Raw genomic sequence first — 16,451 nt, 5'->3', positions numbered from 1 at the left:
AGGCTGGGCCGTGAGGCCACTGGAAACACAACGAGGCCTCTGCGCCGTGCTGAGGCTGCTCTGGGCTGTGAAAAAAGCACAAAAAACCCTACAACAAACACAAAAATCCCTACAAGAACACGCTGTGCCCCTGCCCAGGCACAAAACCCGTGGGTGAATTCAGGAACCAGCTGAGGGCTGCTCCTAAAAGCTCTCACTGAGGAAATCCCTCTTCGTGTGGCCAAGGAGCTTGGCCACCTCACACCAGCCACGTGCTGGCTCCAGGACACTCTGAAAAATGACTGGAGCAGGTAATGCTGTGCTTTTTATACCAGGTTTCTTTTAAATTAAGGAAATAAAACTTGTCGTTCAATCAATATTGTCCTTTGTTTTTTTTTATTTTATTGCCATAGGAGTTACACAAAGGCAAGGAAAAAATACTTTAAATTTAGTAGTAAATGAGGGTGACATCACTTTTCAAAGGTAGAATATAGGAGTTATCTGGATAATTAATCTTTCAGTAAATAATTAATGTGTCCTTATGCAAAATTCTTCATGTTTATCACCTACTTGTCAAATATGTAAGAAACAACATTAGAAAATTAATTAAACCCCCATTTTTAAATCTTTTTAAGATGTTATGACAGGCTTTGTCTCAACAGACATAGAACAAGTCTCCCCATATGGAATTCTTCTTAATTTCCATTCTGGAATACTCAGGTATGCTTCGTGTATTGCTCTTCATCAAAACCAGAATAACTGCCTAGATCTTGCCTTAAATCAGAAACAGCCTGAATTAATAGTGAAAATACACTAAAATGAAATGTAAAGCTCTTTAGAGCATATTTCTCTGAAATCCTTTTTTAGCTTATTTTTATGTTTTTAAGTATAAAAACAAAATAAACCCCAAGGCTTCCACTTCAGCACAGTGGGGGTCAGTCACATATGCAGATAAAGTCATTTATTACACACACCCTCCCCCTGTTTCTCTCTGCCCAGCTTCTCCTTTGTCTCACATTTTGTATGTTTACCTGAGGAATTAATTTAAAGGATTAACCCATTGTAAAAAGTGTTGGTTATTGAGGTTTGGGGTTATGAAGTAGAAAAGCTGTAAATTTTGTATATAATGTAGTACTGTGGATGAGCTTCTTCATAAAAACTTCACAAAAATATTTCTAAATTCTTTGCATCTATAGGAGTCTATTAGAACAATAAACAGACTCATAATCAGCATTATGACAACAGATCTCAAAGTGCTCAGCAAGGTTAATTAAATTACAATTTAAAATTAGATTCTGCATTTATGTATCCCACAAGTTACTACTGAATGACCCTGGACTTCACAAGGAAACCATTTTTTATATGAAAAAAAGCTCTTAAGAAATGCTCTACTCTGAGACTGACAACCTGAGGTGTTTTGCAGTGAGTTTGGTTTTCTCTGTTTTTACAAAAGCTTGCTTCTTTTCATAATATGCAGCTTCATTAATAAATGTTGGATAGACAGTACAGTTCCCCTGATATGGAATTACTTCTCCATCAAGAGTCAAAAATTGAGGATCACCATTCTTCAGTGGCTGCCAGTCTTGATCCTTAGGGAAAGAAAATAAATAGAATATATCCACTTTCAGGTTTTTGTGTATTTTATGTGATTCTTGAGTTAATGCTAATTATGCAAATTTCTGCAGTTTATGGCAAAAGCTTTTAAAAAAAATTCTGTTTAATCTGAATAAATAATTTTGTGTGTCTGGCCCTCATTTTCAGAATTCACTGCTCAAGTGAACTAGAAGGAAACTGCAGATGCTCACAATTGATTGAAAATTGAAAACAGACACTCATTTTAGAATTAAAAATTAGGTTTATATTTTAAAATATAAGCTATCCTATTGGCTTTTTCTTTGTAGTGATTTTAGATGCAGTGATTCCCAAGACAGTTCCTGAAATAATGAATGCATGACCTTAGTGAGAGAACTTAACCCTAGGGGAAGTCTAAAGTATTCAATAAAACCCTTTGGCAATATTGGAATTTTAAATATTTATTACTAAAATATACAACAATATAGCAGAAGCAACACAGGAATAAGTAGAAAATGTCACAAAAGAAAACTATTTTAGAATTTACCTGTAGTTGAGGATGAATTATTGCAATAATTTCACCATTCTTATTCCTCGGATAATCTACTTTCTCCATTATTTTAAAAACCTCGATTGTGCATGGTGGAAATTCCTTGCCTAGAAAGAATAAATGTAATTTAATGTCAAGATGAAAAACTGCCTGTTAAAAAGAACATTGCATTATTTATTCTCTGCAGAATGGCTCAAATCATCAGGTTGTCCCCTCAAAGCCAAGTTGTAGAAAGATGGTCCAGTCATGTATTGGGGCATATGAAGTTCAAGTCTAAATTTGTTACTGAAATGTTATTTTTCACATAAAAAGACCTTTTTTGTAGATGGGAAAATCAATGAAAGGTCTGTTTATCAGTGTTGCACAGCACAGAGTGATATCAGGGGTATTTAATCTTTACTATTCCAGCACAATAATAGAAATTCTGACATGCATAACTGTATTATTTTCTTTCTATAAAAAAAAAAAACAGCAATCCAGTGACAAAATATACTCTGAAATAATTAAAAACACTTATTTTGTCAGAGTGTATTTTAGGTAGTGCACAGGTCTGACTTTAATTTTTTAATTCTCCTCCCACCTTTATCTGTTTAACTGTAAAGTGTCATAGCCCAACCATATTTTTAAAACATTCTCCTAAAACAGTCCACTGCCATGACACAGGATGCTGTAACCTCTCATTACCTTCATTAAAAAGTTGCACAAAATCAAGGCCATGTTTGACAATCTTCCTCATTTTGTCCAAAACATCAGCTCTAGCAACACCTTGTGGCTGGGGCCCCACCTCGACACCTGTTTGGAGATGAGGGAGATCATTAATGTCACTTAATGTGTCACTTAATGCCACCATCACACATCACATGCAGAGCAAAAATAAATGTCTGCTGGGTCAGTATTTAATGTTTAGGAGGGGTTGTAAGGCACAGAATTATGTGGGTTTTTAAGGCAAGCAAGTCCTTGTCATATATTATAAATATTTTCTCCAAAAAGTGGGTTAATTGAGTTTAAGGGTTTCTGTGTTATGTAATGATTGTGTAGATCAGAGCCCTTGAGAAGAATGGAGAATCACATCCATTCATTTTGGTAATATTGTCACACAAGCAGCTCCTGGTGCTCAGAGCACTCTGTGTAAGGCACTGAACACACCTGAAAAGAGCCATATTTCCAAATCTTTGCTGCTGGGTTGAAAAAGCCTTTAGGTTTGATATTTACCAACAGGATGTTTTGCCACAGAGCGAGTTGTTGCATATTTGAGGCTGGGATGTTCAATCAGCAGAGCAGGACAAGGTTCTGGAGCCAAAGCGTTCTGTGGAGATGGTTTAAAAACGCCTTTGTCATGCAAAACGGCTTCAAACGTTGTGCCACAAAAGATCACTGATGCAGAAGTGATTTACACAATGTCTTCAATATGTTGCCTTTATTTCAGGGCCCTCGAGGAAGTAGGACATCTTTAGAAAATGCACAAAGCTGTGTTTGTTGGTGTCTGTCCCATTAACTGATGCCAGGCAGCTCTGCTGAACCAGAACTGAGCACAGTTCTAGTCCTGAACTGCCAGCAGAGAAAAAAAATCTCCTCAGCATGGTTCAAAAGAGAGAACTCAAATACCATAAAGCAGATTTCAACTATTGTATTTGGGGTTAGACTCCAATTCTCTTATGGGGACACAGATTGTGAATTAAGCCTCGTTTTAATGTTCTTTATTGGCATTTTTGCTACTTGAGGCTTCTTTCTTAATGACTGTCCACCATTACCCTTCATATAATTTTTGTCAAAAGCTTTTTAGATCTTCATATATTTTATAAGCATTTAAAAATAATACATGTAATAAGAAAAAAATCAGAAAATACTTTGTTTCTCAGGAAAAAAAAAAAAAAAAACAAAACAAAATTAAAATTCCACACCATTGGCCCAACCTGGATTCCATCAGTCACTGTCCAGGCCACCAGAATTCAAGGAAATTGTGCACAAAGCAGCACTTCTGCAAACCTCACTCTACCAAAACTTATCAGCTTCAGGAACAGAAGAATCAAACATCTTCTAAAGACACATCACTGATGAGGGAACATTGTCAGTACCTACTTCCATTATTTGTTCCATCTCTTTATTTAATGAAATTAATGTTTAACTATTTAGCATGTGTAACCCAAATGTATCCAAGTTCCTGACAGATCAGTGTGAAAGCAGATTAAACTGCATTAATTTTCATAGATGTTATTCTACGTATTCCTCTTTGCCCATCAGTCTTAATAATGCTCATTTTAATACATGAAGATATGATGAGTTTAAATCTGAATTACCTGACATTATAATCAAATTAATAGTTGCCTCTGATTAAAACAATTCATCCTGAGTAATGAAATATTTTAAACAGTTTTGCAGAAGAAAAAATAGTATATTTAAATAAACTACAAAATAATATATAGGAATACAACATTACAACTAATAATGTATTTTAATAGTTCATTTAAATTAGTTTTACCTTGATATAATGAACCATTTGAATTGTAAAGTCATCCCTGGAGTTTTCAAGAATAATGGTACCACCCATGTTAGAAGTGGTGTTGTGAAGGTCAAAAATAAGGTCATAGGCATCATCACTACCTTTGGGACCAAATATATGATTGATTTCCTGAGCCCTCCTCACTTCATATGGAATATCTTCCACCACTGGCCTGCTGTTAATATCAGCACAAAGAAATTAGTGAGCTCATTCCATGGCTTTACAGTCAACAAAATATGTATTAGCCTTTTCTTTTCACCTTAAATCCAAAATTGACTGGTGTTGAAATCACCTGTTTAATTACCAAACTTCAAATTGGCTGAATTTGTTGAAGAAATCAAGTATGATTGTTTAGTAATTGTTTTATTATTCTGTGTCTTGTGCAGAAGGGTATAATTATTTAATCAAATTTTGGCTGGAAACTATTTCTCCTTACATCCCAAAATTTCCCCCTATGCATAATAAAATGAACTAAAAATTTAGCAAAAACATAGAGCACTTCCAAGACTGGATCCCCCTCCTGCTGGAGACCATATTCAGACATCAGTCCGTGATGTTTTGCCTTGGACATCACCCTCAAAATTTTTTCTAACCTGTTTTATTTCTTGTCTTCTCACGATCTGAGCAGACTTTTACAGTCTATTCCTGTAGGATCCTTAAAGCTCAGTGAAGGTCTTGCTACCTCAAATCTGTTCCTCCAAAGTTTTAATATTTGTAATTTGAGGAGACTCTGTGTATCACATAATCCACCTTTCTATTCTTTAGCTCTGCCTTTGAAATTCAACATTTCTTCAAATAAAACTGTTAATTAATACTTTTTATTGAAGCCAATGAGATTTACACCATTGCTTTCAGCAGCATCAAAATTTCACTCTCCTTTTTCTTATTTTGTAAAATAATTTATGATTTTGAAGCTTCTGCACTTAAGGGACCAGGGGCAGGTACTTCAAACACTCAGTAGTGCTGAAATAGAACCAAGCAACTTCATAGTATTTACTGAGAAATAGTAGCTAAATATGAAGGAAACCTGCAGGTGTCTTAACCTGGTGTTTTTTTCAAGTGTTCTGTGCTCAAAGCAGCTGCAACCAAACAAAACCACCTTTTTTTTTTTTTTTTAGTATGTTTTTCCAAAATAAACAATTATAAGAATGGCCTCAATACCTATGTTAACATCTGCTTATCTTAGATGCAATAATCAACAACAAAATTCTAAGATGAAAAGCCAGATGGAAAGATGTGTAGGGCAAGAATAACTGCCTGTAAAAATATATACAGTAAGTATATTCCTTTCTGTGATATTCACCTTTGCCATTAAAACTCTTCTGAAACAGAATTACATGGTTAGCAACTATACTAAGAATGTTTATATAGCAAGGTGCACCTCTGGAATAGATGTCTCAAAAGCACAGAAATATCAAGTCCTATTAAAAATGTAAAATGAGTTACTATGTTACAGTAATTATAGACAGTATTTCTTTTAAAGTAATGAGTCAGTTAAATTATTCAGATTTTGGCTATGCTTTTGCCTTAGAATAGATTATTTCTAGCTTCAAATTTTTCTAATTTCAAGTTTTCACCTTTTACTGTACATAACTGGAATGAAACACACTTCCCTGATTTCTGTGCCATTCTTTCAGACACTCAGATGTCCGTGTTTAATTGCTTTTATCTGCTATTTCTTGGAAATCTAATTGTATTCAGAAGAGCTCCCAAACTGAATTGCACAAGACATGAGAATGATGACTGACTCAGAACAGTGGTACTCCAATTCACACAAATGCAGCTCATCTAATGCTAATTTAAAATTATGTTTAAGATAATGTGTTGGTTTGAGACTGATTCTACCAGCAACAGAAGTGAGTCTGTTAACACATGCAATTTGTTCTTTTTTTGGGTTAAAGGTCAGTAATTTCAGTTATGTGACTGCGCTGTTAAAGTAGTAGGGGAACTTGCGCTCAACATTTTAATCTGGAAAGAATTTTAAAACCCAGAAAAGCAGAACAACAGAAAGCACAACTGCTCTTACCCAAGGCTCTCGGGGTCAAAAACCCGGTTGAGATCACAGTCAATGTACCTGGTGCACCTCTCCACAGCCCTGGGGTTGGTGAGGAAGGGTTTCACCTGCACTCCTGCTCTCTGGATCTCGGCTCCATCCTGCTGCCAGTGCCGGACCAGGAGCACCCCCGATAATTCATTGCCGTGAGTGCCCCCGAAGAGCCCGACCCGTCTCACCCGAGCACACGGGGAGCTCATGCTCGAGCAAAACTTTTTCTCTCTGAGGGGGGAAAAAAAATAATAATCAATTCTTTCCAGTAGGAGAGTCTTCCTTCTGGTTAGGTCAGACGCAAAAAGAAAGTGAGTGCATTTCTCCCAACAGTTCTCAACCGAGTTTTGAGGCGGGATTTTCCAACCTCCCTCCCCAAGGAGCCTCCCCTTCGGTTTCTGTATTTAGTAACATCTCCGAGGCTGTTAATGGCACTGTTCCACAGTCCAAAAGTTAACTCTGGGCAGTCTTTATAATGTATGATCTATAGGGAAATGCTGTGCTAATGAACAGTGGAAAACACTGGTTTTATACTTAAATATCAGGCATTTTTGCACTGTAAATAGGTGCAACAGGTATTCTTATGTATGTTTGAAGTTACTGAAGTGTTATATTCTATAAGGGCAGAATGATTTAAAGTGAGCAAAATCAGCAAAATAAGAACTGTATCTTGGCTCTAGTCCAGCACACAATGCTGAAACATCAAGTATTTTCATCTAAAAAAAGCCAAAGAACAGCCAAGTTCCTCAAAGCACGTCGTGGCTTGTCCGACCTTTTTTGTTTTAGAAATCCTATGAACAGTGATTAGAAGGAACACGAGCCGAAATTACAGTGCAATTTATCCATGACTGACTTACCCAGAGAGTTCTGGCTCCAGTTCTGTCTTGGGATCTGCTAACACAGACCTCTAACACATTGAAACAACTTTGCCAGGGACAACCCTTTAACTTTTTCAGTCTTTTATTAAAAAGGAAACAGATCTAGACCACGATGGGACAATAGTTCTGTTCTCTCCCCAAAAAACTTTAGTCAGCAACTTTTCTTCCATTTCCAAAAACATTCAGAAAGGCTTCTGAAGCTTAAGCCAAAGAGCAGCTGTAACTTCCATCCTGAGAATCAAAACATTTAGAATAAACACACTTATTAACAGAAAAATAAGATTTATTGCTGTAAATGACAGAAGTATTTGCAATTGGTATATGACTCATGACATAAATATAACAAATATTAGATTGCAAGAGAATAAAGAATGTTTATTGAACAATTCTTTTTTATTAAGATGATACTCCAGTGACTGAGAGAATATTTGGCCAGTGCCTGAAAGGTTTTATATCCCAGGCTGACAGACTGTAGGTCTAGGAAAAGCTGAGCACAGGATTTATCTAGGATAGTTCTGCCAGGAGTATAATTTCTACAGAAGTTGCTCTCTTTGTTTCAGTTCACGCATTCAGATTTTGCTGCAGCTTACAGTGAGTTAATACAGAGAGACTGTTTGCTTAAATACTCAACTGTATTACTCTGTACTTAGCAGCTGTCAGATATTTAATCAGAATGAGTAATTTATTAAACAAAGCAGTAAAGGTGCATTTTACAGCACTGGACAGTCTGTACTGTCCTTTGACCCCTGTCTCTCTTCAGTGGTGGTGCCAGAATGGGGCGTGACACAACACCCAAAAACACAACTCACACTCTGAATCTGGGTTTGTTGAATTTAAACACAGCAGAAGTTTGAAGAGTAAACAGTAAAAGAGTAAAATGCAAACGTGCAGGACTGGAACATTCAGTTTATCTTTTATTCCTGCTGGCACTGTAATGGCTGTAATTCCTTCCAAAGTGCTGAATGAAACACAGAGATGTCTGTGCACTTAATTAACATGCAAGAAGTTTGTCTCCTAAGAGTGTTTTCAGGACAGAGACAGTGAATTCCCAAACATGAGTTTAGGAGCTAAACCCATGGAAGTTTCTTTTATCCCCTTAGAGCGGTTCCCATCCAAACCCTTTAACTCCTGGCGTCCCAGGACCTGCCAATTTGAGAATGAATGGAAATTCACATGGAAAGTTTTCACTCTTCAGGGTTAAACACTGGGAAACGTGCTTTGCCAATACTCACACTCTGAAAAAGGATGTGGGATATTTAGTTTAGTAAGAATCCGAATTTGTTTGATGTGCTACATAGAGACCTTTGGGAGTGCTTCTGAAGGAAAAAGTTTACTAAAACAGGGCAAGATCTAGTTGTGCCAAGCACTCAGATTTTAGACAGGATTCAGCCATGTGTAAAAGCTGAAGAGACAAACAGAGTGAAGAATGCTTTTAGTTTTATTTACAGCCACGTTTGCGTCCACACACTTCTGCAGATGCAGCTCCTGCCCTGCTTTCCGAGGATGACACTACACGGGTTCCTCGGGGGCGGGGGTAATTAATGAAATCTCACCGAGGGGGTGATTAAAGGGTTCCTGTGTCCCCAGCCGGGCGCGGCCGCGCCCGCCGAGCCCTCAGCGGGTGGGAAGGGGCCTTCACCTTCCCGCCATTTTCGCACCCGCTGAGGCGCGAGCGCGCGGACGAGTGTCCGTTATTTTTGGCGGGCTTCGCCTGAGGGCTTCACCTGAGGGCTTCACCTGAGGGCTGACCCTCAGCCCCGTCCCTCAGGGCTGACCCTCAGCGCTGACCTTCAGAACTGACCCTCAGCCTCGTCCCTCAGGGCTGAACCCTCAGGACTGACCCCTCAGGGCTGACCCTCAGCACTGACCCCTCAGGGCTGACCCTCAGCCCGCTCCCTCAGGGCTGACCCCTCAGGGCTGACCCTCAGCCCGCTCCCTCAGGGCTGACCCCTCAGAGCTGACCCTCAGCCCCATCCCTCAGGGCTGACCCGTAGCGCTGACCTTCAGCACTGACCCTCAGCCCCGTCCCTCAGGGCTGACCCTCAGCCCCATCCCTCAGCACTGACCCTCAGCCTCGTCCCTCAGGACTGACCCTCAGCCTTGTCCCTCAGCGCTGACCCTCAGGGCTGACCCTCAGGACTGACCCTCAGCCTGGTAAGCTCTGACTCTCAACATGGCCCTGACCCTCAGGGCCTGGAATCTCCAAAGAGCAGTTGCGTCTTAGGCGTGCACCTGTGGATTTTCTAAATTTACTGCAGCTGCTTCTGTGTTTTAGGATTGTGTTCAAAATGATGCCAGTTATTTGAGCTGCATTGTTAAGAGAAACTGCCATAAAATCATGAGAAATTTGGATGTCTTTGCAGCACTAATTAGTTTGCTTTGTTTATCTGACTTCCATACAGCAAATTTGGAGAAATCAATACATTGCTTACATTGCTGCCTGTTAAGATTCAGCAAAGAAATGAAAAGGAGTTTAGGTGACACCTCAGCTCGCAGCACAGCAGGTACCAGCCCTTCTTATGTGCCTTCCTGTTCACACCTCACTATGCTTTTATAGAGACATAAAATACATTTATATATGTCGTATTCATACAGATATTCAGTATTTAGCCCTAAATCCCCATTTCCTGAGTGGACTTGCATGGGTTACCTGTTTATTGCAGCACAGGGCGAGATTTTAGATGGATTCAGGGAACTGGTCACTGAGGGAAACATTTCATTAATGGGATTATATGCAGGACTGAGAACATAAATTCTGTGAGGGAATGGCCTTTTATGTGGTTATGAAATGCAATTCCTATGTGTAATGTGAAATAATTAAGTAATTTTATTTACTTGTTTTAAGTGTGGGTTGTGTATTCTTTTGCTATTAATATAGCATTACTTAAATTTTAATTTTAGGTTGTCTGCCTGTACCACTGTTCAATCAGAAAAAAAGAACTAGACAGCCCCTCACTTCAAATCCACTTAAAAATGAACCAGATACTGTTTCTGGGACTCGTAGTTATGACTTCTCTCCCTCATCATTCGGTAAATAAGACTTTTTTTTTTTTTTTTTTACTGCCTCTAAGTCCAAATGAATCTTAATTTACTGATTGTATTCTGTGAAATCAGACATTGTCTTTATCAAGAACTATATGCTTCCTTTATATCTATTTCTGAAAAGTTCATTATGTAAAAATTGTCCTCCAGGAAATTTCTTTCTCCTCTGTACAATTGAGCTGTTTATACTTCTTGCTTGAGGGAGTTTGACTCTTTGTGTGATGGAGAATGAAGTAGCACTGGCATTTAAATAGAGTCTCTTGAAACTGACCTTTTGTTTTCAGTTGATTTCAATCAACATTCAAGTCCTGTGTTACAAGAAGAAACATTTGTAAGATGTCTTTCTTGTAGTTCAGAAAGGAACTTCTGTTCTTCGAATGGGGCTTGGAAAGAACGGTGCAGAATTCTGCTTTTAGTGCTTTCATTATGTTTTACTTGTAATAAAGTTTAAAAGTTTTCTTACAGTAAAGTCTCTGTTGCTAATAAGTCTAATGTTTGTAACTAAACTATTGTCTAGAGAAGCAATCTACTTGTTAGAAGTTGTCTTATAATTACAAATATCAAAGGATCACATTCCCCTTGTTTCTTTTTTCTTCCTCCTTCCCATGTGAGCCTGTTTGTGGGACATTAAGCAGAGTTGGAGGCCTACAAAGACTTGCTACCTTTCAATCTTTTGCATTTTTATCAATATTTAATCCTTTGTCTTTTGAAAATCAGGCTGGGGAACTGCAAACCCAGAAGTGGATGAACTGCAGAAAGCAGCAAACAGTGGGTATGTAAAGAGCGAGTTATTTGTTGCTTTTTTGATTTTTATTTGGATGTTAATTGTTTCATGAACAATCCATGTGTGTCTTACAATAAAGCTGCTGCTGTGTCACTGATACTTTAAACTTGTCTTTGAAAGCCAAGCAGAACATCCGATGGCTCCTTCCCTTATGAAACCACCAAATGCATCAAAGTTTAATTTAGCAAATGCTGGAAAAAACGTGTCTGCCTGCAGGTTGGTGAAGCCTTTAATGTCTATTACCCTTCCTTTTTGTTCTTATGTGAAAATGCATCTCACATTTTCCCATATGCCTGTAGCAGTCAAATAAACCCTTTTAATCTCACTCTCAGAGGAAACCTTGTTTATTTTATTTTAGAGTTATGAAAATATGTGAATTTTGGATCAGGAAAGATCCATTACACAGGGCAGGACAATAACTGAGCAGGGTTTTAAGGCCTGTTGAAGACAGATGGATTTATGCACAGGTGTAATCACTGCCCTGTATATGGATAAATTTGGTATAAACTCAAGTGAGTTTGGAGATATTTAAAGCTAAAACAACAATTTATGGATTGCTTTTATGTACTTCAATCACATAGCTCAGTATTCAGAAGAGGTACTGTGATACTGAACTGTTGTATTGCAGGAACAGAAATGAATATACTCCTTTAAGTAAAACAGCAAATTCAAGATCTGATAATGGAACTTCTCAGAAGTTTGAGAACTTTTCCAGCAGTTTGAAAACTGTCCAGCAGCAAAAACACCCTGACAGTCGTAACCCATCCCAGCTCATCAAAACAGACACATCCAAAGGACAGTGGCCAGTGAAACCCAACACTGTGGCAAGAAGTCTCCAGGATCGTAATCCAACATATAAATTTAACTACAGTAATCAGCAAAATAAAATGAATGAAAACCAATTTGGTTGTGTCCCAGAAGATAAAAGTCAGGTAAAACTTATGGGCAGGGTTTATAGGAAAGACACAATGAAGAAAACAATAAGGAAAGAAAACTGGTGGAAGATGATGAGGTTTTCATCAGCTGTTAGTAAAACCTGGAGCTTCTGGAAATTTAGAATTGAGATTTTCATACTGTAATAATTTAAAATTCTCAGTAAACTGGCAGGGAGTTGTTTGTATATTCTGAACAAATGCTCTGATTTTAATGTAATTATTGCCTATTTAACATAATAAATAAATGTCTATGTGCCCTTTGAAATAACAAGTGTGTATGTCTAACTTAAGCTTTTGTCTTCATCTGAAAGGAAATTTCATCATCTCAAGTGAAAACTAAAATGAAAAAGAATTCTTTGCGAATCCTGTCTGCAGTCATTCAGAGTGTGAGGCACTGGAGCCAATATGCCTATAAAACTGCACTGTTATTTGAAGTTTTAGGTAAGCATCATAGATTATAATAATATAATCTGATAATAATGCTAGGGCAACAATGAGTGAGAATTTTTCAATGGCTGAAATACTTAAACCCACAATACTGGCATGAACACCATCTAATTTCCCTTCCATTCAGCTATCAAAGGTGACTGAAACAGGTACAAAATTAACACTTCAGTCATCCTCCAACATCAAGTTTTTCTGTCCTCTTTCTTTCCTTGTTTTTAGAACGTGCTAATTTTCTGTTTAGTGGGGATCTTCTGTAGAGTGATACAGTTTTACAATATTTTTAATATAATTAATCTTGGAATGATTAATTTTTGCTTAATGGGACAGGCACACTGGATTCTGCAGTCACACCTGGAGCATATGGGGCAAAGAACTTTCTTCTGAGAGATGGAAAGGAGACGCTGCCTTGTGTGTTTTATGAAATTGTGAGTATTCTGTGTCCACACATAACACAGTCACCACTAGCTCCAACCCTTTTTATGAATGCAAAAGAAAATATAAATTTACAGTGTAAAAGGCAGACTGAATGTTTTTATCATATTGTTCCCAATTCAGAGCAATAGTCACTATTTAGGCATCCTCTTCTGTTTGAGAAAAACAGGTGAGACTTTGAGTTTAGCTTTTAAGTACTTGGTAACAGGAACAAAGCTGATGTAAACGTCTTCTGTTTTACATAGCCCTCAGAAACCAGCAATGTGGAAAGCTTTTATGTGAGGTGATGTAATTGTTTCATGTGTTTATTATGCTTTGATGAAGGACCGTGAGCTTCCACGACTCATTAGAGGTCGAGTGCACAGGTGCATGGGAACCTATGATGCAAAAAAGAACATTTTCAAGTGCGTCTCTGTAAGACCAGCAACTGCTCAAGAACAGAACACTTTCCAAGACTTTGTTAAAATTGCAGATGCTGAGATGACAGCATATGTAAAAACTATGAATGAAATGTAAAAGTCAAAATGGCTGTCCAAGCCCCAGTTTTAACTAATTGTTACCCATAAAGGCTGCACATGCTACAACATTTACCCAAACTACCACTGAAAATCTGGTTAGACATTTGAAAATATCACTGTGCTGTGTTATCCAACAAATGCTGTGTGGTGTTCATTGGGTTCCCATTTATGTGTTACCTGATTAATGTGGTTTTTTTTTTTAAATAAATAGTCAATATAATACCTTTATAAAATAACAACAGACACTGAGGCTGTAGGAAGATTCCCAAGGACACAGAGGAAGTAGAAAAGAAAGAATTATTTGAACACAGAACTTCCTTGCCTTTGCCACAGAAATATTTTTCATGACAGATGGACCATGTACATGTTTATGTGCCTTTGCCTTCAAACATTACCTTTCATAGGTTATTCCTGCTGTTCCTGTTTCCTTTTCCCCTGCTTCAGAAGCTTTGTAGCAGATCTCTTGGGAATTGCAAAACAAAAGAGTTGTCAAGAAAATAGCAAACAGTATGGGGATTTTTTTTATTATTTTATTATACAGTGTTGGCAATTGGAAATTTCACATTTAAAATAATTGAAATATTGTATCCAACAAGTCAAATACAGAAAACAGTTAATATTCTAAAAAGGAGCCAGCTAGTCAACGCAGAAACACATTAATGGAAAATACAGCTTTTAGTTACACTTAAAAAATTATATATTTAGAATAAAACTTGAACCTGGTCCAGCAAATTGTAACAGGAAAACGCTTTTACACAGTTTAACGCGCAGACAGTCTTTATTTTAAAAAGTGATCTGTCAGTGTGAGCACAGGCATTGTCAGCAACAGGTGAGATCTAAGGGATGTGCTTTACCAACTACTGCAAGGATCACTGGAATTATCACCACACTTCAGTGTGAGGTGGGCTCACAGCATGGATGCTTCAAGGAGGGTTGTGCCAATCCAGTTTTAGAGGTCATGTACACGTGTTTGATTTACTTAAATATTATAAAAATGTTATAAAATGTTAAAGGAAGCTCCTAATGGAAGCATTAGCTTGACTCATAAAAGGTGCAGAATTTTGCAGGATGCAGAGGTTGATGAGTTGCACAAGAGAAGCTGAGCTTTAAGAAGTATAGGATTTGGTACAGCAGTGTTGTGAATTGTGAGACTGCTGTAACAGTAATTTAAAACTGCTTCCAGTTAAGTGATTGATGCTTCCAGTTTTGCACATGTGAAACTTGTGTTAATAAGTATTGACAGGAATAGGTCCTTTGTCTACTAGGTACGTTATGGCTGTTAATAAAAATCTAAATTCATTTTTCAGAAAGTGTTTAGATCTTTGCAAAAGAAGTTTCTATTTGACACTAACAAATCACTTTTTCTAGTGAAACATTAAGTGAACAGTCGTAAACATTACACAAAACAGAAAAAACCCTACTCAATACAGTTTATACACACTACTCAACATTTTTCAGTTGTTGGGTGATTTTTTTTCTTGACCATATTGATCCTGTCTTGTATAATGGTTCTAGTGTAAAGGCACAGGTTGGTTAGGAAAGAAAAGCCTGCATCTCTGTCTCTCTACTTTACGGTGATTATTTTCTTTTTGCATGTTGTTTGTTATTCCTCACTTTTCTGATTCTTACATGAAAATTATCAATCTCAGCCATTCATTAAAAAAAATGTAAGACATTACTGAAAAGCACATTAATATACAGAAGTGACTGAAATTTATTCTTCTTACTTTAGGGCATTCCTTCAGCCTATTTTGGTAAATGTTTGGAAGATTTAATTTCTCAGTCCCCGTGAGCAAAAGTGCAGAGCACTCATGCTCTGTTTCTCAGTGTACTTAATTCTGCATTGGAATCTGCATTTCCAAAGAACTTGCTAAGTTTATGTGCAGAAATTGCTTTCAGAGTGCATGGAAATGTAACAACAGGACAATTATTCTGGAAAACAATGCAATGCTCCATTGAAGTTTAGAAGGGTGAGGAATGTAAACAAGACTGCAGAAGTCTTTGATGTATATTAAAATAACACAGTGATTGTTCTGTTTGCATTTTCTTATACATCCTCAACATGTCTCTGTCTGTCCCTTCATGTACACCTTCCATTAAAAAAAATAAAAATTCAGGAATCAGTTGGACTCAGCTAAGTGAAGAATAATAAATTTGATCACCTGGTTTGTGCCAAAATACAAAACTAAGAACTACAGCTCTGAATAAAATATAATCTATGTGATTTTTCTTTTTAATAAATAATAGAAAACAAAAGATGAGAATAGAATTAGAATTAAAATTTTATTTTAAATGAAAAAACACAACAGTGGTGTGAGATTAGAACCCAATGTTTCTTTTGCTTAAGGCAGTCAAGTGCACTTATTTCAATGCTTGATAATAATGAATTCAGTGCTATTGTGGAAATCAGACCTCACAAAATTTCCATACAGACTGATGAAATATGGCCATTTCTGACACAGCATCTGACACATGGTACTTCTGACACAGCATCAGATTTTTGCTGGTCATGTTCAATAGCATTTCACTTTTTTGTTTTAAAATCTGGACTCTGAATTGCAGTGGAAATACTGGAATTAGTTCATTCTGGCTTGTATTATCACTACAGATAAGGGCCATTGGGCACAGACATTTTTGTAAACAGAGATTTTTTTTTCTTTTCAGCCTTAAACAACAAAACCCACAATCTATAGCAGTCACAGTTCAAAACATTTTCTAAAAGTCCACTTAGAATGATAATTTAAAAAATACTGAGAACAAATTCTTAGGA

At 37.3% G+C, this 16,451-nt stretch overlaps 2 protein-coding genes across 3 annotated transcripts; one reads left to right on the top strand and one right to left on the bottom strand.

Moving 5' to 3' along the window:
• Window positions 1-368: 368 nt before the first annotated feature.
• On the bottom strand, window positions 369-7,011 carry ASPA (aspartoacylase). Of its 2 annotated transcripts, none has more exons than XM_041482840.1 (6): window positions 6,628-7,011; window positions 4,581-4,776; window positions 3,314-3,407; window positions 2,786-2,893; window positions 2,099-2,208; window positions 369-1,568 (listed from the first exon to the last, which is right to left on the bottom strand). In XM_041482840.1, exons 1-6 carry the CDS (start codon window positions 6,852-6,854, stop codon window positions 1,368-1,370), a joined length of 936 nt encoding a protein of 311 aa, XP_041338774.1. In that variant the 5' UTR covers window positions 6,855-7,011; the 3' UTR covers window positions 369-1,367. The 2 variants fall into 2 exon arrangements, with proteins under 2 accessions (XP_041338774.1, XP_041338775.1); XM_041482841.1 differs by having other exon boundaries at window positions 6,676-7,003.
• A 2,973-nt stretch (window positions 7,012-9,984) lies between these two features.
• SPATA22 (spermatogenesis associated 22) lies at window positions 9,985-13,679 on the top strand. The gene is made up of 8 exons (XM_041482874.1): window positions 9,985-10,027; window positions 10,425-10,553; window positions 11,283-11,337; window positions 11,470-11,565; window positions 11,978-12,281; window positions 12,596-12,725; window positions 13,059-13,156; window positions 13,488-13,679. Exons 1-8 carry the CDS (start codon window positions 9,985-9,987, stop codon window positions 13,677-13,679), a joined length of 1,047 nt encoding a protein of 348 aa, XP_041338808.1.
• The last annotated feature ends 2,772 nt before the right edge of the window (window positions 13,680-16,451 follow it).

The sequence above is a fragment of the Pyrgilauda ruficollis genome, unplaced genomic scaffold, assembly GCF_017590135.1.
Source record: "Pyrgilauda ruficollis isolate IOZ18807 unplaced genomic scaffold, ASM1759013v1 scaffold59, whole genome shotgun sequence".
Lineage (NCBI taxonomy): Eukaryota > Metazoa > Chordata > Aves > Passeriformes > Passeridae > Pyrgilauda > Pyrgilauda ruficollis.
Note: the sequence above shows the minus strand (reverse complement) of the source record. Positions and strands in the feature narration are given on the sequence as shown.

What these genes read in the sequence shown, in the direction of transcription:
- ASPA (XM_041482840.1), bottom strand. Translation starts at nt 6,854, where the DNA reads ATGAGCTCCCCGTGTGCTCGGGTGAGACGGGTCGGGCTCTTCGGGGGC. An exon ending in TTTGACCCCGAGAGCCTTGG is followed by an intron (nt 4,777 to 6,627) that starts GTAAGAGCAGTT and finishes TGATATTAACAG; the next exon opens with CAGGCCAGTGGTGGAAGATA. An exon ending in TGTGGCAAAACATCCTGTTG is followed by an intron (nt 2,894 to 3,313) that starts GTAAATATCAAA and finishes ATCTCCAAACAG; the next exon opens with GTGTCGAGGTGGGGCCCCAG.
- SPATA22 (XM_041482874.1), top strand. Translation starts at nt 9,985, where the DNA reads ATGAAAAGGAGTTTAGGTGACACCTCAGCTCGCAGCACAGCAG. An exon ending in CTCAGCTCGCAGCACAGCAG is followed by an intron (nt 10,028 to 10,424) that starts GTACCAGCCCTT and finishes TTTTAATTTTAG; the next exon opens with GTTGTCTGCCTGTACCACTG. An exon ending in AAAAACGTGTCTGCCTGCAG is followed by an intron (nt 11,566 to 11,977) that starts GTTGGTGAAGCC and finishes GTTGTATTGCAG; the next exon opens with GAACAGAAATGAATATACTC.